Source organism: Harmonia axyridis, chromosome 1 (assembly GCF_914767665.1).
Source record: "Harmonia axyridis chromosome 1, icHarAxyr1.1, whole genome shotgun sequence".
Lineage (NCBI taxonomy): Eukaryota > Metazoa > Arthropoda > Insecta > Coleoptera > Coccinellidae > Harmonia > Harmonia axyridis.
The window spans coordinates 57,263,400-57,286,369 of record NC_059501.1 but is presented as its reverse complement, the minus strand read 5'-3'; the positions used below and the strand labels follow the sequence as shown (position 1 = coordinate 57,286,369).

The 22,970-nt window shown below is 35.0% G+C and overlaps 2 protein-coding genes across 6 annotated transcripts in view; one reads left to right on the top strand and one right to left on the bottom strand.

Annotated features, from left to right (window-relative positions):
* The window catches only part of LOC123670771, a 58,524-nt gene that overhangs the window by 11,401 nt on the left and 24,153 nt on the right, over nucleotides 1-22,970 (top strand). The gene's annotated exons all lie outside the window — the stretch shown is intronic.
* On the bottom strand, nucleotides 12,735-22,843 carry LOC123670769. Of its 5 annotated transcripts, none has more exons than XM_045604320.1 (5): nucleotides 22,401-22,843; nucleotides 18,798-19,704; nucleotides 15,974-17,420; nucleotides 15,372-15,436; nucleotides 12,735-15,173 (listed from the first exon to the last, which is right to left on the bottom strand). In XM_045604320.1, exons 1-5 carry the CDS (start codon nucleotides 22,745-22,747, stop codon nucleotides 13,503-13,505), a joined length of 4,437 nt encoding a protein of 1,478 aa, XP_045460276.1. In that variant the 5' UTR covers nucleotides 22,748-22,843; the 3' UTR covers nucleotides 12,735-13,502. The 5 variants fall into 5 exon arrangements, with proteins under 5 accessions (XP_045460276.1, XP_045460274.1, XP_045460275.1 ...); XM_045604318.1 differs by having other exon boundaries at nucleotides 12,736-15,173; nucleotides 15,372-15,724; XM_045604319.1 differs by having other exon boundaries at nucleotides 12,736-15,436.

Here is a 22,970-nt window from a genome sequence, read left to right as displayed (position 1 = left end):
TGAGTTCATCCAGATTCCCTGCAATAAAAATCTCCAAACCGTCTATGCCGCCTGTTCAATAAATAACACAAGGCAATCAAACCAATATAAGCAGCATTGCGTATTATCCTAATTGAAAGAGGAATGAAATATATTTCACAAAGACGAAAAACAACACAATCTTCGCTTTCGAATTATGTGGAAGTTGTTTACACATTCAACATATGAAAAATTCCTACAATTTTGCATTCGAAACTAGTTACTGTTAAATCCCAAATGTTTTCAGCGGATTCATGTTTTTAATCCCATTTAGTTTTCGAAGCTTTGCATGCCCTTTGTATCTTGTATTATGATAGGTAATCTTTAATCGATCGTACGCTGTGTATTGTGAAAGTGAATATCAGATATATTACGTACGCATTGTTTATCGTTAATATTATATATTAAAATGTTCTTCATTCACTAGAATTTAATTTTTTTAAGCACGATTACTAGATTCTTCATCGGAATTCGGAAGTAGAAAGTTCTGTATATTCATCGGAGCAGGTGGTGTTTTTTGGTAGGGGGGAAGGGGTTATGAAAGTGGTAATTTTGTTATTGTCACTTATTCAGCAGAGGCGCCAAAAAATTCTTTGCTTCAGGCGCCAATAGTTCTCGCGCCGTCCCTGATTGGTCTAATGTAACGATGGCTGAGTCAGCTGAAACGGCTTTCGACACATTCTGGGAAAAAATTATGGGAGCCTTCGACAAAACATGCCCAGAAAAAGTTTCAATTAGTCGAAAGAAAAACATGAAAAGATTCAGAACGAACAAGGAGGTCGTTGAACTCAAGAGGACACTGGATTCACTTGCTACGATCTGTGAGGTAAAGAAGAACGAGGCAAGAAGGAAAGTTTATAATTTATTTAAGGTGAAGTACAGGGAAAAGTTGACAGAGGTTTATCGCAATTTGAACCTAGGGAAGATAAGTAAGGCAGAAAATAAGTCAAAGGTCATTTGGTCTTTGATTAGGGAACGAACAGAGTTCAAACAGAAAGTAGTTGAACCGAAAAACGCTGTCGATGAGTTGAACAAATTTTTCGCCAACATCGGAGAAGAAACAGCAAGGAGTTGCAAGAGAGTTAATACAACACCAGAAGAACTTCTGAAAAAATGCAACAAACAACCAAGTAATTCTATTTATATGCAAGACATAACATCGGACGAAATAGAAAGAATTACAAGAAAGATGAAAGTTAACATAACATTCTTCTTCTTCTTCTTCATTCTTGGCGATTCGCCTGTTTCTTTCCGTCAAATCTCTGCCTACACTGATAAATTGTCGCTCCATCGCTTTCGAGGGCGTTCTAAACTTCTGCGACCTAGTGGTGATATCGCGTGCAATTCTGACCATCCTTTCCCCGTCCATTCTACTTATGTGGTCGTTCCATTCTCTCTTTCGACCCAATACCCACTCATTGATATTTTCCACCCTGCATGTTCTCCTTATATTTTCACTTCTCTCCCGGTCGAATAGTGTCTTTCCAGCTATTCTGCGAAGTACCCTCATTTCGGTGGTCTCCAGTAGTTGTCTTGTCCTCGCTATGTCTGGTCGAGTTTCAGCGGTGTATGTCATAGTTGGTCTTACTACTGCTTTATAAATTCTGGCCTTTGTTTCCACTTTGATATTTTTATTTCGCCATACCGTGTCACTCAAACATCCCGCCACTCTTGTTACCCTCACAGTTTGTGTCCTCACTTCCTCCTCAACATCACCACAGCCTGATAATTCTATGCCCAAGTATTTGAATTTCATTTCTTGTTGGATGATATTGCCGTCAACTTCCAGTTTGCATCTTGATGGTGTTTTTGATGTTGTCATGCATTTGGTTTTCTTGGTTGATATTGTCATATTGAATGATTTGGCAGTGCAATTGAATCGATGTAACAGCCGTTGGAGGTCGTCTTCACTCTCAGCCACCAGTACGGCGTCATCGGCATAGCAGAGAATTTTTATTTCACGGTCGCCCATTCCGTATCCCTTTAGTGTCCGTACATTCCCTATCACCTCGTCCATAATGATGTTAAAGAGGAGAGGGCTCAAGGAATCTCCCTGTCGAATGCCACGGCCCACTGCAATTGGCTCAGTCAAGGTCCCGTTTATTCTCGCCCGAATCCAATTTTCCTTGTATACGTTCTGAACGGTCTGAATGAGGTTATGCGGTATCTGCCTGTTGTAAAGTGGGTGCAAGACGTCCTTTAACTGCACACGATCGAACGCTTTTTCTAAGTCAACAATACACATCAATGCTGGCCTGTTGTATTCTATTGATTTTTCCTTGATTTGTCTTAAAACAAACACCGCATCCGTGCATGATCCACCCGATCTGAATCCCTGTTGTTCGTCTGCTAAGGATGTTAAGCTGATAATTTTGTTGGCCATGACTTTAGTGGTAAGTTTCAGTGTGGTGCTGAGAAGATTAATACCTCTGTAATTCGAGGGCACCTTTTTGTCTACTTTTTTAAATATCAGGATGGTGTCGCTTGTTCGCCATTCGTCAGGTATTCTATGATAGTAGATGATATTTTTAATAAGTGATACTAACTGCTGAGTGAGATGTTGTCCCCCATATTTGAGTAATTCTTTAGAAATTCCATCCGGTCCTGGGCTCTTCCTGTTCTTCAATTTTCGGAGAGCTGTAAGTACATCGGCTGTCTCAATTTGAATGTTGTTGTCCATTACTATTTCGGGTACATTTAGTGCAGTCTCAATTTCTTCCGCCTTATACAATTCAGTTAGGTATTCAACCCAGGTTTATCGTTCTATCTGATTCGTTTCGACCAGATCATTAATCTCTTTTCTCTGAGTTCGAATGAAACGCCAAATTTGTTTTTGTACTCCGTAAAAATCATCCTCCAAGCGTCTTGAGAAAATTTCCCAGTGATGGGTTTTTATTCGTCTTACCAGTGCTGTGGTCTCATTTCGGATTTGTTTATATCTTTCGTAGGATTCTGATGTTTTCAATGTTCTATGAGTCAGATATGCTTTTTTTTCTTTGCATTTTTCTTTAATCTCTGGGCGATCACTGGGCACTGGATCAGGTGTAGAAAAACTAACCTTTATAGGACGAGAACGCGTTTCCTTGTTAGAATCAAATTTTCCTATTCTGAAAAACTTAAAATTTTGCTCAGAAACAACACATTCATTAAGAATTGATTGAACCATATCAGAATCAATCTGCAACTGGTCTTGCCTGTTAGCACCTCTCTCAATACTCCCATGTATGATTAAGTTATGGGAGCGCTTAGTTCTTTCAAACACCTCATTAATAATTTCTTCACTGGACTGAGGGGAGGGCCCAGACGTCACCTGAGTCAACCTGATCAACATATTTTGATCGTTTCAACTCACGTATCTCAATAATTGTAAAATTTAAGGAATCTGGTGAAGACCCTGCTAGCACTCAAGACAGAGGTTGAGCCCAGTTTGTGGCCGCCTTTTCATATCTCTAAAAAATATAGTCTTGATTCTTAAAAACAACATGAGGTTGATCCGCTCCGCTGAGTTCATCCAGATTCCCTGCAATAAAAATCTCCAAACCGTCTATGCCGCCTGTTCAATAAATAACACAAGGCAATCAAACCAATATAAGCAGCATTGCGTATTATCCTAATTGAAAGAGGAATGAAATATATTTCACAAAGACGAAAAACAACACAATCTTCGCTTTCGAATTATGTGGAAGTTGTTTACACATTCAACATATGAAAAATTCCTACAATTTTGCATTCGAAACTAGTTACTGTTAAATCCCAAATGTTTTCAGCGGATTCATGTTTTTAATCCCATTTAGTTTTCGAAGCTTTGCATGCCCTTTGTATCTTGTATTATGATAGGTAATCTTTAATCGATCGTACGCTGTGTATTGTGAAAGTGAATATCAGATATATTACGTACGCATTGTTTATCGTTAATATTATATATTAAAATGTTCTTCATTCACTAGAATTTAATTTTTTTAAGCACGATTACTAGATTCTTCATCGGAATTCGGAAGTAGAAAGTTCTGTATATTCATCGGAGCAGGTGGTGTTTTTTGGTAGGGGGGAAGGGGTTATGAAAGTGGTAATTTTGTTATTGTCACTTATTCAGCAGAGGCGCCAAAAAATTCTTTGCTTCAGGCGCCAATAGTTCTCGCGCCGTCCCTGATTGGTCTAATGTAACGATGGCTGAGTCAGCTGAAACGGCTTTCGACACATTCTGGGAAAAAATTATGGGAGCCTTCGACAAAACATGCCCAGAAAAAGTTTCAATTAGTCGAAAGAAAAACATGAAAAGATTCAGAACGAACAAGGAGGTCGTTGAACTCAAGAGGACACTGGATTCACTTGCTACGATCTGTGAGGTAAAGAAGAACGAGGCAAGAAGGAAAGTTTATAATTTATTTAAGGTGAAGTACAGGGAAAAGTTGACAGAGGTTTATCGCAATTTGAACCTAGGGAAGATAAGTAAGGCAGAAAATAAGTCAAAGGTCATTTGGTCTTTGATTAGGGAACGAACAGAGTTCAAACAGAAAGTAGTTGAACCGAAAAACGCTGTCGATGAGTTGAACAAATTTTTCGCCAACATCGGAGAAGAAACAGCAAGGAGTTGCAAGAGAGTTAATACAACACCAGAAGAACTTCTGAAAAAATGCAACAAACAACCAAGTAATTCTATTTATATGCAAGACATAACATCGGACGAAATAGAAAGAATTACAAGAAAGATGAAAGTTAACATAACATTCTTCTTCTTCTTCTTCATTCTTGGCGATTCGCCTGTTTCTTTCCGTCAAATCTCTGCCTACACTGATAAATTGTCGCTCCATCGCTTTCGAGGGCGTTCTAAACTTCTGCGACCTAGTGGTGATATCGCGTGCAATTCTGACCATCCTTTCCCCGTCCATTCTACTTATGTGGTCGTTCCATTCTCTCTTTCGACCCAATACCCACTCATTGATATTTTCCACCCTGCATGTTCTCCTTATATTTTCACTTCTCTCCCGGTCGAATAGTGTCTTTCCAGCTATTCTGCGAAGTACCCTCATTTCGGTGGTCTCCAGTAGTTGTCTTGTCCTCGCTATGTCTGGTCGAGTTTCAGCGGTGTATGTCATAGTTGGTCTTACTACTGCTTTATAAATTCTGGCCTTTGTTTCCACTTTGATATTTTTATTTCGCCATACCGTGTCACTCAAACATCCCGCCACTCTTGTTACCCTCACAGTTTGTGTCCTCACTTCCTCCTCAACATCACCACAGCCTGATAATTCTATGCCCAAGTATTTGAATTTCATTTCTTGTTGGATGATATTGCCGTCAACTTCCAGTTTGCATCTTGATGGTGTTTTTGATGTTGTCATGCATTTGGTTTTCTTGGTTGATATTGTCATATTGAATGATTTGGCAGTGCAATTGAATCGATGTAACAGCCGTTGGAGGTCGTCTTCACTCTCAGCCACCAGTACGGCGTCATCGGCATAGCAGAGAATTTTTATTTCACGGTCGCCCATTCCGTATCCCTTTAGTGTCCGTACATTCCCTATCACCTCGTCCATAATGATGTTAAAGAGGAGAGGGCTCAAGGAATCTCCCTGTCGAATGCCACGGCCCACTGCAATTGGCTCAGTCAAGGTCCCGTTTATTCTCGCCCGAATCCAATTTTCCTTGTATACGTTCTGAACGGTCTGAATGAGGTTATGCGGTATCTGCCTGTTGTAAAGTGGGTGCAAGACGTCCTTTAACTGCACACGATCGAACGCTTTTTCTAAGTCAACAATACACATCAATGCTGGCCTGTTGTATTCTATTGATTTTTCCTTGATTTGTCTTAAAACAAACACCGCATCCGTGCATGATCCACCCGATCTGAATCCCTGTTGTTCGTCTGCTAAGGATGTTAAGCTGATAATTTTGTTGGCCATGACTTTAGTGGTAAGTTTCAGTGTGGTGCTGAGAAGATTAATACCTCTGTAATTCGAGGGCACCTTTTTGTCTACTTTTTTAAATATCAGGATGGTGTCGCTTGTTCGCCATTCGTCAGGTATTCTATGATAGTAGATGATATTTTTAATAAGTGATACTAACTGCTGAGTGAGATGTTGTCCCCCATATTTGAGTAATTCTTTAGAAATTCCATCCGGTCCTGGGCTCTTCCTGTTCTTCAATTTTCGGAGAGCTGTAAGTACATCGGCTGTCTCAATTTGAATGTTGTTGTCCATTACTATTTCGGGTACATTTAGTGCAGTCTCAATTTCTTCCGCCTTATACAATTCAGTTAGGTATTCAACCCAGGTTTATCGTTCTATCTGATTCGTTTCGACCAGATCATTAATCTCTTTTCTCTGAGTTCGAATGAAACGCCAAATTTGTTTTTGTACTCCGTAAAAATCATCCTCCAAGCGTCTTGAGAAAATTTCCCAGTGATGGGTTTTTATTCGTCTTACCAGTGCTGTGGTCTCATTTCGGATTTGTTTATATCTTTCGTAGGATTCTGATGTTTTCAATGTTCTATGAGTCAGATATGCTTTTTTTTCTTTGCATTTTTCTTTAATCTCTGGGCGAAACCATGGGGTCCTGTCTGTTCTAGTGTTCTTATTTCTTTTTAGAATTCGGGTGCCTAGGGCTTCTTGGGCGGCTGCTCTAATGTTGTTCTTAAGTTTCTCCCAGGAAGCGTTAATATTATCCTCCTCTCCTATTGGGTTTTCGAGAATTTTTTCTTTCAATCTATCTTCGTATAATTGCCTAATTGACGAGTCCCACAGTGATTCGATGTTTATTTTTGTTTCCTTATATACTTGTACTGGACTCTTTTTGGGTATGAATTTCATTCTGATCTTTGCAAGTAACAAAATGTGATCGCTGCCTACATTGACCGAATTCAGAGTTCTGACGTCCAGTATCTGAAGTGGGTGTATGCATCTGTTAGTACCAACATAATCAATTGTAGATCTCTGGCCCCTGGAGTTACAGAACGTGAATTTATATTGGTCTTTATGGTCATAAAAGGTGTTGTTGATTCGTAACTCGTTGAAAGTACATAGGTCGTTCATTAGGTCTCCATTATTATTCAAAATGGTTTCATTGAATTTCTGCTTGATTCCAGGCACTATCCCACTTCCGATGCGGGCGTTGAAATCACCAAGTATTACCAACGGTTGGTCAGTTGGAAGTGACTGAACTATATTTTGCAACTGATCATAGAAATTCTCCGTCTCTTCTCTAGGCTTGTTGTCCTCAGGAGAATAAATCGATAATATATTCAAGATTTGGCCTTCCGCTTCCATCTTTAAGACCAGAATTCTCGAAGACACGTAATTGCATTCTTTAATATTGCTTTGGTACCTCACAGATACTGCGATTGCCACTTCTTCTTGATATCTCTTGTTGAGTGATTTTATGTTCCAGGTGGCAAAGCGCATCATACATTTCTTCTTCCAAATCGTTATCCTATTCCGTGCTTGGGTCGTCATCCGTGAATCAGTCCGGTTCCGAGGCAGAGTATCGGTTCTGTGAGCTGTCAGCTTTTTTCACGTCGAGTAGGGAGCTAACCTGATCCGACAACCTTCCTCCTTTTTCCGGGCTTAGGGCCGGCAACATAATCACCAAGCTACTCAATCCACCCGGCGATCATGCAGGCGGAGTTTTAACATAACATAACATACTTTATTGATCCAGTAAAACACTACAAAAGTATAGGATAGGTCAAAGAAAAGAAAAATTACATTACAATTGCAGTTAATGCTAAGTATCTAATGCTAAGGAATCTGCAAAATACTCTCCGACCGAGTAAAAACCTTTCGATGCCAGCATACCTTTGACTACCTTTTTGTATTGATTCATATTCAGAGATTTCACAGAGGATGGTAAATGATTATATAATTTTATACTCTGATATAATGGAGAACATTCAAATTTATATGTTCTATGTTTTGGCACAAGAATAATATGAGAATTTGTGGTTTCATATTCATGGTAACTTGAGACAGTTTCTCACTTTGATACATTCTCTTTAGCATAAACAATAAATTTCAAAATGTAAATACATGGCAATGGTAATATTTTATTTGATACAAATATGGGTTTGCACGATGAACGTGGTGTCAAATTGAAAGTCAACCTTATAATCTTTTTTTGTGCAACAGTAGTGCTGTTGCCCCAGAGCAAGATGTTATATATAAGGTGGATGTAAACAAGACTATAATAAATATCAAGAAGAGAACTACGAGGCAGAGAGTTTTTGAGCCTACTAATTGCAAAGAATGAACAGTTAACTTTTTTGCATACAATGTCAGTATGGGTTGACCAACTGGGATTCTTGTCAATATGGATTCCAAGAAATTTAGTACAATCAGCTGAAATTATAACACAGTTAAGAACACAAAAGACATTTATGGACTATCTACTAAAGTTTTGAGAGAGATCATTCCCACAATCGCCCTTCTTATGAGTGGAATATTCTCAAGATGTTTATCTGAGGGACACTTTCCCGATCAACTAAAAAAGAGCCGACTCATTCGGATTCACAAACAGGGTGACCCAGGAGGGATGAGTAACTTCCGGCCGATAACCATACAACCAGCAATGGCAAAAATTCTAAAAAGTGCGATAAAGTATAGATTTACTAGCTTCTTCAAAAAACAAGACATCTGGAGCCGACAACAACATGGCTACCTGAAAGGCAACTCAGCCACAAAAGCACTATCTGAAATCCTACGAAAGATCTCTGACGCCATTGATGCAGGAAGGAAATGTGAGTTATCCTCATGCGATCTTAGCAAAGCTTTTGACAGTATTGATCACTCACTCCTGCTAAAGAAGTTGAGGTTTTATGGAATAAAGGGAGTCGCTATGAAGTTGATGACCAGCTACCTTGAAAAAAGGTACCAACAAGTGCAAATAGGTGGAAAATACTCTAACTGGGAACTGGTTGAAAGTGGAGTTCCACAAGGATCAAATTTAGGGCCAATTCTTTTTCTGGTGTATGTTAATGATCTGCCCGCGAATATAGAACAGGTGGATGTGGTTATGTTTGTGGATGACACCAGCTTCCTCCATTCGGTCCTCAACCGACAGGAACTAGATGATAGCATTAGAAAGACATTGGCGGAAGCTCAACAATGGTTTAATGCTAATAGAATGAGGATGAACCCTGAAAAATCAAAATCATTTTGCTTCACACCGAGAGACTCTGAGACTGACTACCTCAAATTCCTTGAAATTCAAATCCAGTCAGATCTAAAGTTCTCATACCACATAAATGAACTTGTTGAGAGTCTCTCTAGAGAAATCTTCGTCATAAGAAGAATGAAGCGGTTGGCCGGCCAACAGGCAGCGAAAGTGGCATATTTCGGCTTTTTTCACTCGGAAATTTCGTACGGAGTGCTTGCTTGGGGAAACATGCCTGGAAGAGAGCGCATATTCGTCAGCAAAAAATGGCTTTACGAATAATATGTAATGCAGAGAGAACATCGAGATGTGGACAATTATTTAGGCAGGAGAACATCCTCACTTTGACATTCTTATTTATACTTGCCTGTGTCACCTACATCCATGACCATAAAAATAGTTTACAGCTCAATAACTTCAACCATGAGTACAACACCAGAAATGCAAAGTAAGTTCATCATCACCCACCACAGACTGGCCGCGACCCAACTAAGTTTAAACCACCAAGCAGTAAAAATATACAGGGTGGCCATTTGAAAACGAAACAGACGAGATTACAGACGAAATAAAGTTTTTCGATAGAAATGCTCGGACAGGTCGATTTCTGTTTCGAGGGAGACAACTTAAGATGTAGGTTACGGACGCATAGCGCTTCAACCCTTGCTACTACAACCCTCACCCCCAAATTTTGAATAGGGAAGATGGGGTGAGTGATACCTCATTTGAAAGGTATTTTTATACTGATTTCAGCACAGTAATTGTTTTTTCATTTTATGCATTAGTTCTCGAAATATTCTTAACTAAGTATTTGAAAATGAAGTGGTATTTTCATGGCACTTGTAGTAATCGACATTTTGAGCTTCAAAACAACTATGACTGTGGCGTCCTTCCTAACTAACTAACGCATGAATATTTCGAGAACTAATGCATAAAATGAAAAAACAATTACTGTGCTGAAATCAGTATAAAAATACCTTTAAATTGAGGTATCACTCACCCCATCTTCCCTATTCAAAAATTGGGGGTGGGGGTTGTAGTAGCAAGGGTTGAAGCGCTATGCGTCCGTAACCTACATCTTAAGTTGTCCCCCTCGAAACAGAAATCGACCTGTCCGAGCATTTCTATCGAAAAACATTATTTCGTCTGTAATCTCGTCTGTTTCGTTTTCAAATGGCCACCCTGTATAACAGGCTACCGGAAAAATATAAGGAACTGAGCAACAGAAAATTACGGAAGGTACCTACTCAAGACGGAACTGGTGAGGAAAGCCTACTACAGATTGAAAGAATACTTCACAGATCCTATAAAGTGAAAAAATGTATGTTACTCGTGTAAAAATTTTCATTGTCATCTTATACTTACCCTTACAAGTAAATGTTATCTGACTGTCTGACTGCTTTGTATAATTTCAATAATGCTTTATTTTTTTTTCTATATTCATGCAAAAAGCAAAACTTTATTGAACTATATTTAGTGGAAAAAGAAGTTCTTTATTGCACTAGTGCAATAAAGTTTTTATTGCTCTCATCTGTCATTCTACTTCAACGTGCTGTCATCATGACAAATATATCGCGTACAGGCTCTTAGCCTCTGCGATTATTGTTTATGATTCAATAAACTATATTATTATTATTATTATATTATAAACGTTCAAACCCACTACATATTTATCAGATATGCTGTCAGATTGGCAATACGTTTTAAACAGTTACATATTTTATACTATTTTGTATTAATGTTAGCAGCCAGAGATAAACAAACAATGCCTTCCCGAGAATAACTCCTCAATCAAAACTGATCCGATTTGTAACCGTTTACCTCCATAGAGCAAACTGTCTGTACTATGACCACACCTCATGATAACAATAAATCATTTTTTGCTTTTTGCATGAACGTAGAAAAAATGTTGTATGCAACTCGTGCAAAAATTGTTTATTGCACTCGACGTGTTGTCCAATTTCACGTCGCGTCGAGTACAATAAACATTCACTTTTTGCACTTGTTGCATAAATAACTATTATCATGTATTCATATGCCAGTATATGCCATTGTATTTAGGTATGACTCCCCATGTAATTTTGATGGGTTAAAACTGTAGGATCTTTGTGTATTTAAATTGATTACTATACAAATAAATTGTCCACGAAACTGATGACTAATTCGAGTTCTAATCATAGACCTAATATCAAAAATATTAGGTCTAAGGTTCTAATTCAGATATATATGTCCTTCCGGTCGTACATACGAAGGATTTTCTTTCTTTTCTGTGAGCAATTTCATCGTGTGAACATTTTTTTTCGTAGACAATACCTTTTGAGTTTATAGAATTTATCCTCAACTATTGTTTTTGTAAATAATAACAATAATACAGAGCCGCCATAGGACTTTTTGGCGCCCCGGCAGTATAAAATTTCACCCTCCTGCTTTGCCTTATTTATATGAATTGTCTTTGAAGGAGTTTCTGTTATTCCTTTTAGGCATCTTTTAGATTTATGAAATCGTATTTTTCAACTTAAAATCACCTTCTCAACTTAATTAAAGGACGTTTTGTCAATTTCATCATTTAGTGCCCATTTGTATTTTCATAACTATACATCAGGGTGTTTCAAATTAAGTCGGCACCATTGCCAACTCCGTTATTATTGATGCTACGATTTCGGTTAAATGGGCAAACTGGTAGCATTTTTAGTGGCCTTCTCGATGCCAAAAACAAACAAAAAATTGACAGTCGCGTTGTTATAATATTTCATAAAATTATATTTTTTTCAATGGAACACCCTATATTTTTTCATGCTTTTCGTTTCGTTATAACATTCTCAACAACAAAGCTCATATCACCTTTCTTCCTAAAGTGGAAAATGAGCGACTTATTTGGAAATATTCATTCTTTCTTTTTACAAAAAATTTCTTTGTTTTGGCGAATAAAACCTCATGATTGTCCAACCACCCATTTTTGTACTTATACGAATGACAATATTTTGTTACTAATAGTAAAATAAGACAGTAAAAAGAAAAAATTGCGCTTGGATTTGAACTCGTGAAACCCGTGATCATCATCTCGCACCTCTCAATTGACACCACTAAGCTATTTAATATACAAAACAATAATTTCTGTCTTAAAGCCATTTCGCTAGTCGCATTTATTTTGTGAATCAATAATGTCAATAGAAGGGCCCAAATATGTGTTCAACAAGAAAGCGGTGTTTTTGAACATTTATTCGATATTTTATAGCGCTTTATCAAATCCGTTTGTTATAAATGTTTCCTATCAATACAACTGTTTTATTTTCACCTTTACGAAAAAAAAGTCAAATGAGCTTTGTTGTTGAGAATGTTATTACGAATCGAAATGCATGAAAAAATATAGGGTGTTCCATTGAAAAAAATATCATTTTATGAAATATTATAACAACGCGACTGGCAATTATTTGTTTGTTTATGGCATCGAGAAGGCCACTAAAAATGCTACCTGTTTGCCCATTTAACCGACATCACAGCATCAATAATAACGGAGTTGGCAATGGTGCCGACTTAATTTGGAACACCCTGTAGTTAAAAGCGGAGCCTATTTAATTTAAAAAAAATTGGCTCTTGGAAGTTTTATCATTTTATTGCTACAAAGAGTGGTTTTTTCACTAAGAACACATTTTTGTGTCAAAAAGTATGTCTTGTTTCATTAACTTTCCGGCAAAATGTCCAGTCAGCGGCCCTGCATAAATACCACTACAATACTAGATTTTTCTCGAAAGTTGATCGATTATATTCAACTTGAAAAATATTCCTGTAATCTCAAATCTTCAATCTCAACAGGGTAGAACGGTGAATAAAACAAAATTTGATAGAGGGATTCTGTCTATTAATATTTCAAAGGCACAATAATCAACAAATAATATATTGTACTTTAACCCATTTCCAATCTTGATTAATTCGTATACAATTGAAAATTTCTTGGCAGATGTGAATTACTTATTAAAATCTTAAAGAAAAAAATATTAAAAACTGAATCATATTCAATAAACTTAGCAATATGGTAAATATACCTACAGAGCTAAAAAAAAAAAAATAGAAAAATATATTCAAAATAGATCAGTATGTACTTCATACATAATATCAGATCCAGTTACAGATCAAAAAAAATTTCAAAAAATTCAAGATCAATTTGTTGACAAAAAACCCTTTATCTTATTCACTTAAAACTATAATGATCAAAACAGTATTGTTCAAAAAACATAAAAAAATATTCTGTTAAAGATTATAAAAAATGCAAATATAAATAAAATACTCAATACATCACAAATTCATATAAATTATAAAACTCAAAATATAATTGCAATTTATCATTTTGAATTTTGGTTCATTGGAGGTAGAAAATTATAGTTAAATATTACTATAGGACAAGTTCCGTAATTTTGAGCAACTCCATTTATAATTGCTTGTTGTGATCCTGGAACACAATTATAGTGATTAACAGGAACATGAAACTGAGGTCCTGAAGGAAATAATAGTCTTTGTTGGCCACTGGTTGGAATTGGAATGAACGGTAGAGGTGGACCGGGAACCAACATTCTTGGTGGATGCATCCATGTTTGGATTCCACATACTGGTGCTAGCATTCTAGGATGAGAGGATGTTGAAGGTTCAGGATTATTGAAAGGCACGCGATAATTAAAATCATGCTCAAGGTTGCCTACTTGAGATTGTGGAATACTGGCAGATTCATATTTCCAATTTGTAGGATTTACCGATTTATCAGCATTTTCCAAGTCCTTGGAAACATCCTTTTTGACTGCAAATTCTGATTCAGATAATAAGGAAGTATTACTGTCAATTTTCGATTGTGAACTTGATTCTAAACTCATTGAAACAGCAGACAACAAAGTGTTTTCTTGTGAAACACTATTCAAAACTTCATTTTTCACTGAATTGTCTGGCTCAGTCGATTGAGCATCATTCAAAGGATCAGAATTGTTTGTTCCACATTTAGAATTCTGCAATTCAATACTGATCCATTCACCAGATATAAAACTCAGCCTTGATAAAACTGTCTCATTTCTTAGATCTGAAATAGAGGATGATGTTGAATGATCAAGAATTTCAAATTCTTCCAGGAAGCTCCTATCCTTAGACAGAGCCCTTTGATTTGGAAGGGGAGTAGATGCAACTACTGAATTAGTAATACTACTAAAGGCCTGACAATCATGATTATTTTCAAATGATAAATCCTGAACTGGAGACATTATAGCACTATTCTCTGAGATTTTTTTCTCATCTTCTAGAGTTTCCAATTTAGAACTTAGTCTAGATATTGATTCTTCTCTAAACTCTGATTCGCATTCTGCAGAATCTATAGTAACAATGGAAGTGTCAAACAAACTCTGAGAATATATTGGGGTGGACGAATTATTTATTCCCAATCTGCTTATACTACTTATAGCTTCTCCTTTCAATTTCAGGAGTTGAAAATCATTTGATATGGTATCTCCATAAGAAATCACTCGATGATGAAAATTCGAGATTAAGTGATTATCATTTATAGCATTTCCTGCAGCTGCTGAATTTGAAATATTTGAAGTGGCAAAATTATGTTCCTGTACATCTTCTAAAGTGGGATCTTTTTGGCTACCTTCATCTACAAAAATACTTGAAGCATTTACTGAATCAAAAATGTCTAATTGATATTCTGGATATCTATTTCTACTTATGTAATGCAAATTTTCGGTCATTAGCGTTTGAATTTGTTTTTCTTGCACAATTGAATTATTGAAATCACAATGTTCAAAGTTAGCATCACTTGCATTGCTGCAGCAGTCTACAATTCCACTAAAATCTTTATGGCTACTTTGGTCTTCTGAATTACTACTGTATGAATTTAATATAATGAGTCGTTCTACGTCAATGTTTTGACCATCAGATGAAGCATGTGTGAGACAACCATTCTTACTTTCATTTTGTGTTGCGTCAACATTGTGAGTTGCAAAATTATCCTGATCCACAAATATTCGAGTTTCCTGTAGTGAAGTAGTATTTATCGTTATTATACCATTCAATTCATTATTTGAATTTACTTTTTTGAGTTCTTTTGATTTATTAGAATTATAAGAATAATCAAGAGAATTCTGAACAGCATCTGAATCTTCATCATCTGCATCACTCGACTCTGAACAATCTACTACTTTGAAAAAAGGTTTCGTTGACATTGCACATACCTGTTCATGGAATGTACTAGATACTTCTGGGACAGATACATTATCATCATCAAACTGCATAAGATCTGTAAATGAACTCTTAGGAACATTACAAGGAATTGGAGTATCTAACAGGTTTTCCACATTTTCCACACTGAATCCAGTTAAAAGACAATTTTGAATTTTCTGCCTACTTTCTGCTAATTTCTTTTGGGAATGCTCAAACTCAAGATCCAACAGAAGATTTGTTGATGAAACATTGGGACTCAATTCATTGTCCAGATCAATCAGGTTGGTAGTTGATTTTTTACTTGTCTTAAAAGAATTCTCATCAGATAAGTATTTTTCAAGATCAAGAAAATTTGAAACCTCATCTGAAAATGAAAAACTAGTTCAGCATTCCTCAAATGCCAAAATGATTCAAATTTAGCAAATATTTTATTTATTCTCTTTCTTGTAAAAAAATAATAGAATAATAACACTGACAATTTTCAGAATACAGAAACCATGCAATTGGACATTGTATCATTAAATCAACTGGTGTATTTTCATAAGAAAGAAATCAATATTGGAGTGGAAAAAGTTGAAAATAAAAAAAAGGAAGAATTATCTTTGATACTTACTAGAAGTATTGTAGCTCTTGCATGAAATATCAATCCCATTTGAAGATTCGCTTAATTCTTCAAATATTCTTTTAGTATGCAATGTAAAGCTTTCAGATTCTGTTCCTTTCAATACTTTCTCTGAAGTATTGAAATTTTTTCCACACTTATCATCTTGGACTGAATATGATTTTTTCATCCTAGTTTGTCTCAATATTGAAATTAAAAGTTCATCATTTTTAATATCAATTATTCTCTTATTTGTAAAAGATACATTGTGATCTTCTACAGTTCCTTTGCATTCACTTTCTTCAATTGCATTTTCTCCCAGGACATCATCTTGAATTTCTTCAAGTTCTTTAGTTTCACTTTCATTTATATGATTATCTTCTATTACATTTTCTGTAAAAAAGTTATATAAATCTCCATATGCAATCTTGTTAATTTCCTCTATATTATGGTTAAGTGAAATTTCAGATGACTTGTGGTACTTCATCAATGACTTATTCTTCTTACAAGTCAGTTCCATCTTTTCCTCAATGCTTTTGATTAAATTCGTATCAACAGTTCTATTGAAATACTGCGAGTACAAGAAATCGGCAGTAACCGTGGTGTTCAAAAAGTCTGCAGCTTCTTCCGTAGATGGCACAATCCAATTCTCTATTTCATCAAATGTAGGAAATAGATGAACATATTGCACTCTAGGTTTACAATTAGGATCATCAATATGTTTTTTTTGGGGTTTGTTTATGAATTTAGCAAGATTACGATTTACTAGTATATCGCTCATATCAGAATATCCATCATTCAATTTTATGTCAACTAAATTTTTTTTTTTATCCACCCTTATAATTTCTGCAATGAATTTTTTCATGCATGTTAAACCGCTAAAATCATAATTAGCAAATGGAGACCAAGTAGTACCTTGGTTTGGTGGATAAATGTCGCCAAGTCTAGCTCTTATGGCTTGGGTTGGGAGTTCACTAAATTCTTTAGTTATGTACCAAACCTCTGTTTTTGAAACTTTGGCCAAAGTTCCAAAGTCAACATAGTAAACTTTGAGGTACTCATAACCAGGCATCACGTTAAGAATAACTGCTCTATGAAATTTGCCTTTGAATAAAACAACACAGTAAAGGGTTTCTACTAATAAAGATTTCGGTACCAAGTATCTCGTTCTATTAATGCCATAGAACTCTTGCATGTTATCCATCAATTCGTCCAACTGTGAGTCATCTATTATCATCCAGAATTTTGAGATATCATAAATATCAGCTACCGTCACATTTATGCTAGTACCTTCCTCCAATACCTCAGCCACTTGTATTCTGTTCGGTTTAAATCCCAACCTCACTGCATCATGAGGGACAAAGGAATCAAAAGAACCCCATCTCATTTCAGGAATTGCAGGTGATGATTCCGAGTTTTGAGTCATACCTTCAAGACTACTCTCTTGGGGAATATTAAGCTGGAATGAAAATTAATTTAATATTTAGATGGTGTGAGTGGTGAAAGCAAATATGGATAAATAAAAATCAGCTATTTTATTTCATAGGTTCATGATTATATAATCATATATGTATATTATAATAAAACTACCTAGAACCTCTCTAATCCGTCACTTTCGGGGCTAGAGGTATGGTCGGAACACAAAAAAGGTCGGATTATCCAAAAGGCAAAAGCCAATATTTATTACATAATTATGTTTATTGTTTATTTTATATGTCTTGCGCAGGTTTTACACTTTGATAAAACCTGCGCTGTAGGAATAAATTTATTTATTCGCTAGCGAAAAAACCGGCCCTAAACAATAACACTGCTAATTTTTCACTTAGTGAAAGAGTGACTTGTTAACATTTTACTCCTGACATTTGTAGAGAAAACAATTAAGATTATCAGTATTTATAAGCCAACAAAGCATAAAACCGCACAAGAGGTATGACACAACTCTATCTGGAAGGAAAAGAAACTAAAAGGATGGTGTTTCTAAGGAATTCAATAAATAATAAACAGTAAACAACGGCGATACGAGCGGTACGTCATTGACAAGTGAATACTTGATCATGTGACTAAGCAAGGTCGGACTAACCGGAGCGTCAGACCAACCAAGGGCAGATTAGAGGGGTTCTACTGTGTTATAAACTATAAAGATGAAAACACAGTTGATTAGCAGCACCCATTTTCTGAAAGGCTAATTGTTAACTAGCAACTGAGTTACTAAAAGTATCACAGATTTGGCCAGAGGCTCATCGACATAGTAAGAGGCCTGGGAAGGCTATAGATGAGGGGGCCCTTACCTAGAAGTCCCTAATTAGGTCGGAATATTGTATTCACAAATTGTGTTCATATAAACTAATTAGGGTAACTGCTTATTCATGAACCTTGTAAATTTGAAAAAGTGAAGAATGATACATTTGTACTTCTTGGCCATTTGGGGGCCTATGCTGGTGCGATGCCTGGGGCGAACCCCCTCATCGTACGCCCCTAGATTTGACTATCATAATAGTTGATAGAACTAAGAATTTCAATTATAAAATTGAATGATGGTTTTCATTTTCTACTTTTCTGAAACTCTAAATGCACTAGTCAACTAATTGATAAAATGATTACACTGGAAAACAGCATGTCTGTTGCATGAGATTTTTTACATTAATCTGAATAATTTCTCCACGCTGATTTCAAAAATATAAAAAATTGAAATTTTCAAAGTTTGTTCAAAAACCTCTGTTAATTTCGTTAATGGCTAAAATCCTTCAAAGGGTTCTAAGAACAATTCAAACAAAGCTTATAATGTCCTTTGAGAAATTGGCGTAAGAAAAATGAATAAGTAATACATATGACTTACTTCAGGCAGGGGTTTTCTTACATCAAAAAGTTTGTAATCACATTGGGATTCTTTAGTGCAATGAAAAATATGTTCCAGGTCCAAACATAAGTAAATTAAACATCTATAGCCAAAGTCTTCAAATAATAGATCTTCGCCAGTAAAATTCTTATAAACCAAAGGCAATTCAGAACAACAAATTCCTTCAGGAAAATCAGCTATCAAATTTTTAAGGTTATCTTGTACAGCTTTTGGAATACAATTCTTTTTTGTGGTTAAAGAAAGACTTTTATATTTTTCTCTATTATGAGTTTCCTTTGATTTATTTTTCACAGCACTATCCATCAAGTGACTACTACTATTTGGCGTAAAATGTCTTGACCTTGTACATTTATTTGTACTTGATTTAATATTCTTCTCAAGAGAGTTTTCTGTTCCACTGCAATTTTCAGGTGTATTATTCTTTTTGTTCGTTTTTTTAATGGTTCCACCATTCCAATAAATCTTGTCAGCTGGTTTTTCACCTTTCAATGAGATATCTACATTAAATGAATTATCTTCATTAAGGAAAGTATCTTTGTAATTGATTCTCCTTAGAAGTTTTGTACTTTCTTCAACAATTTTAGGGTTCTTTATATTTTTATTACAATTATTTTTTGAGAAACCCTCTATTTCCTTATTTCCACTATTCAGCCTTTGTCTAATTTCTCTCGAATTATCACTTGAACTATTATAATTTGTAGGTCTGTTTCCTACTCTATTTGAGTTTTTGTTACACTCTAAAGAAGTCTTTTGATTTGTACTTGGTTTTAAAGCATTGGTGCTTTTATCACTATAGGATTTTTGACTAGAATATCCATCGTCAACTTTAACTTTTGATATTACTTCTTGATGTTTTTGGAATCGTGGTGGTGGTTGAAACGAATTTCTAAAAAAAAATACTATTTAGTGAAGTCTTATATTATATGTGAAAAAATCATTTGAGTAGCAATTCAAAGTATAAATGTATTTGTAACAAGATTTTGAACTGAAAATTATTGATGATACAGTAGTAACAAATGAAATTACCACCCACAATTTATCTACTGATTTCAAAATCAACGAGCCTATTAGAAGATGTATAAATTCATTAAGATTCTACCTCGAAATGAATCCACGCAAAGATGCGGACGATATTGTTCCAAAATGAATGTTAAGAAATTTTCACATGGCGTCCGCTCAAAAATAATTGGCGAAATTGGAAAATGAAACGAATATATTTCTTCTTATTTCTAGCAAATTTCCACGGAAATTAGGATTGATAAGAAGGAAATCCTGTAAGACATATGCTCAGTGATAACATCCAAAAAAATTAAACAAGTTGTTAACAATATTGTATATTAAATAAGGCTATCAGCTGGGAATGTTCTCTAATCTATAATGAGTAATTCAAAATAGTGATAGATAATGCAAAAATGATGTTTAGATTATTAATAATAATATTAAAAATACTCACTTCTCTAATAATGTAAATATAAAGAAAAGACTTCGCGTTTATGTATTTTGCCGGTGCGCTAGTGGTCTAAGTTTGGTTTTAACCCGCCTATTCTTGGCTTATTATTATTGGCAACAGCGGACTAACCATAAGTTATTTCATAAATTTAGCTATGTAACTTCCACACATGAAAAAATAATCAATTTATTCTGATCTGATAACTCTTTCATCCACAGGATATCTCCCAGAGAACTAAACTGCTTAGGTTCGATTTTGTTTGCTGTAATTTAAAGGGAAGATCGAAAAAATGCCAAGATATGAAAAGGTCGGAATTTTAGTAGGGTGTAATTCGTAGAAATAAGACGCAATTCTTATTTTCAATAATCATGGAGCTTTTGCGCACTTGTTCGAATTCGTATTGATGTAATATTTTTTAACACGAAATTTTCTAGTCTGTGACTTGCAATGAAAGCATAAAATGACGTGATGATACTTCAAGCCACTTATTTGGAAACAAATTTCTATATGTAACGAAAAAATAATATAAAATAATAATATAGATTAAATATTATGAAAAAAATAATATTGCTCAACCATCCAGACAATAAATCAAATTCAGAATCCACAAATACAAAAAGATTACTCATTGGTCATTATTTCATTGAAAATCCAAATGTGCTCCTATGAACTGAAAATTTTTGCAGTATACTGTCCACCAAAATATAACTTGAGAACCCAGAGACAGACTTTATCACTATATTGGATATATAATTTGCAGAAGAGGAGGATTCAATAGCAAGTGTCTCCATTCTCATAACCACCAAGGTTGAACTACAAGAAAGCAGTTCTTGTCTACTAAACTTAATCATAACCAGTAAGATTTAATCCAAATTCATGGAATTAGAACTGAGTTACGATCTATCCTAAGATCACCTTGCCATTGATAATATTTTTCATAAACAAGAAACAAGCAAACAAAAGAATACAGATCTATTTGCGGAATACCTGGTTGAAGTAATCACACCAACTAACTTAATTACTGATGCCAACATAAAATTCCACTTCAAAAGTGGTGCGTGCAGAAATAAAATTAACAATTCTGATATTGTTTGTATTGCTTCAAAAATGATTACGGAGTTACTCAGATTTTCAATGATATCAAAATACAAAGAATGACTTTTGAAATGCCTATCAATAACTATATTTCTCCTGAATTTTTTTTTAACAAGCGTGTTCCACAATTGAATAACACAAGCCATTAATTAAGCTCTTGGAAAAAGTTACTTTAATACACTACAGTTGTTCTATAACAGTCAGGCTTTTAACAAACACCGAATCAAGTAATTCACCAAATCAAAAGTTTTCCAAAAAGTTCTAAATCTTGAAGACCTACCTCAAGTGTGAGCTAGAGTTAAATGGGAAGTACAAATTACAATTACAAATTTCTCTATTTGAACAAGTATACCGTAAGAAAATATCCTATTGTGTATGTACTGTACACATCCCATCTATCAACAATTAATAAAAAGATTTTTGTGAAATTTTCTGATGACATTGACAATCTAGCCACTTCACCCTCCAACTGTGATTGAAAGTATCAAAGAGCGATCAAGTAAAGTAGAGAAATAAATTAACAAGTGAAAGATTAAAATCAATAAGATCCCATCCAAACAATTGGATTTCACCTTATAGAAAGTTCCTTGTCCACCATAAGCATGGACTACATCCTAATACCTAAAGCAATAAGTACCCACAAAAAATATTCATTAATTGTTTCACTACAAGAGTACCAATCAAAAATATTCAGAATGATTACCAATACCCTTGGTAGTTATGAGTCTTGCACCTACATATATGAACATAAAAAAAAGAGTTTTTTGTCATTATATGACCTTTTTTATAAAGCTATATAGAGAAAAATAACAAAAAAAAACAAAAATAAAGCGAAAAAATTCATTAATACACAACAAAAAAGGGTTGAAAACTTTTGGTATGAGTTATTTTCATCGTTATATTTTTAAAGAAAGAACTACTTCTTTACATTTGTAATAATTAAAAATTAAACACTTTTAACACTAGTATTAGAGCTGCAGTACAACTGTTACTATTTAAAAACTTATTATATTCAAATAAATAAATGAAATACTTACAGTTTGTTACGACGATTTCTTGAAGGTTTACAGTTTTTGGGGAAAAAGCTTCCTGGTGTTTTTTTTGATTTTTGTTTCAACACTAAATCATTCACATGTGATGATTTTTCAGATTCAACCGGAGTAACTTCCGAATATTCACTATTACCATTGATAAATAAAACGTCCGGAATAGATTTCAAGAAATCTATCAAAGATTTGTGTCCAAATTTTTGGTACGGAATTCCAGTGCCTTCTTGTTCTCTGAAGTCTCTATTCAATTGATAAACATCTATAACAACTGGTGAAGATATTAAGATACTTCGAAGCATAGTCTTTACTTCCGATAAAGGATCCATCGCACACATTCAATAAATAATTTTAGTCAAAGACACCTATAAACAAGTAAACAACTGAAAGTAAAATTCCCACGAAGTTGACAGATTTGTGAATACTAAATTATAATAATACCACAGACTAATCTGTGATAATACCACAGACTAACCAGACAATTCACTCTGCCGTTTTTAGGCACGGCGTTTCGTTGACCTTGAATTTCACTATGAACTACTGTAGTAAAAAATGACAAAG

Excerpts from the sequence above, each read along its gene's own strand:
- LOC123670769 (XM_045604317.1), bottom strand. The coding sequence starts at position 22,747 with ATGTGTGCGATGGATCCTTTATCGGAAGTAAAGACTATGCTTCGAAGT. Across the intron at positions 19,705-22,400 it reads AGAAATCGTCGTAACAAACT|AAATTCGTTTCAACCACCAC; the intron begins GTAAGTATTTCA and ends ATTTTTTTTTAG. Across the intron at positions 17,421-18,797 it reads TAAGAAAACCCCTGCCTGAA|CTTAATATTCCCCAAGAGAG; the intron begins GTAAGTCATATG and ends TTTTCATTCCAG.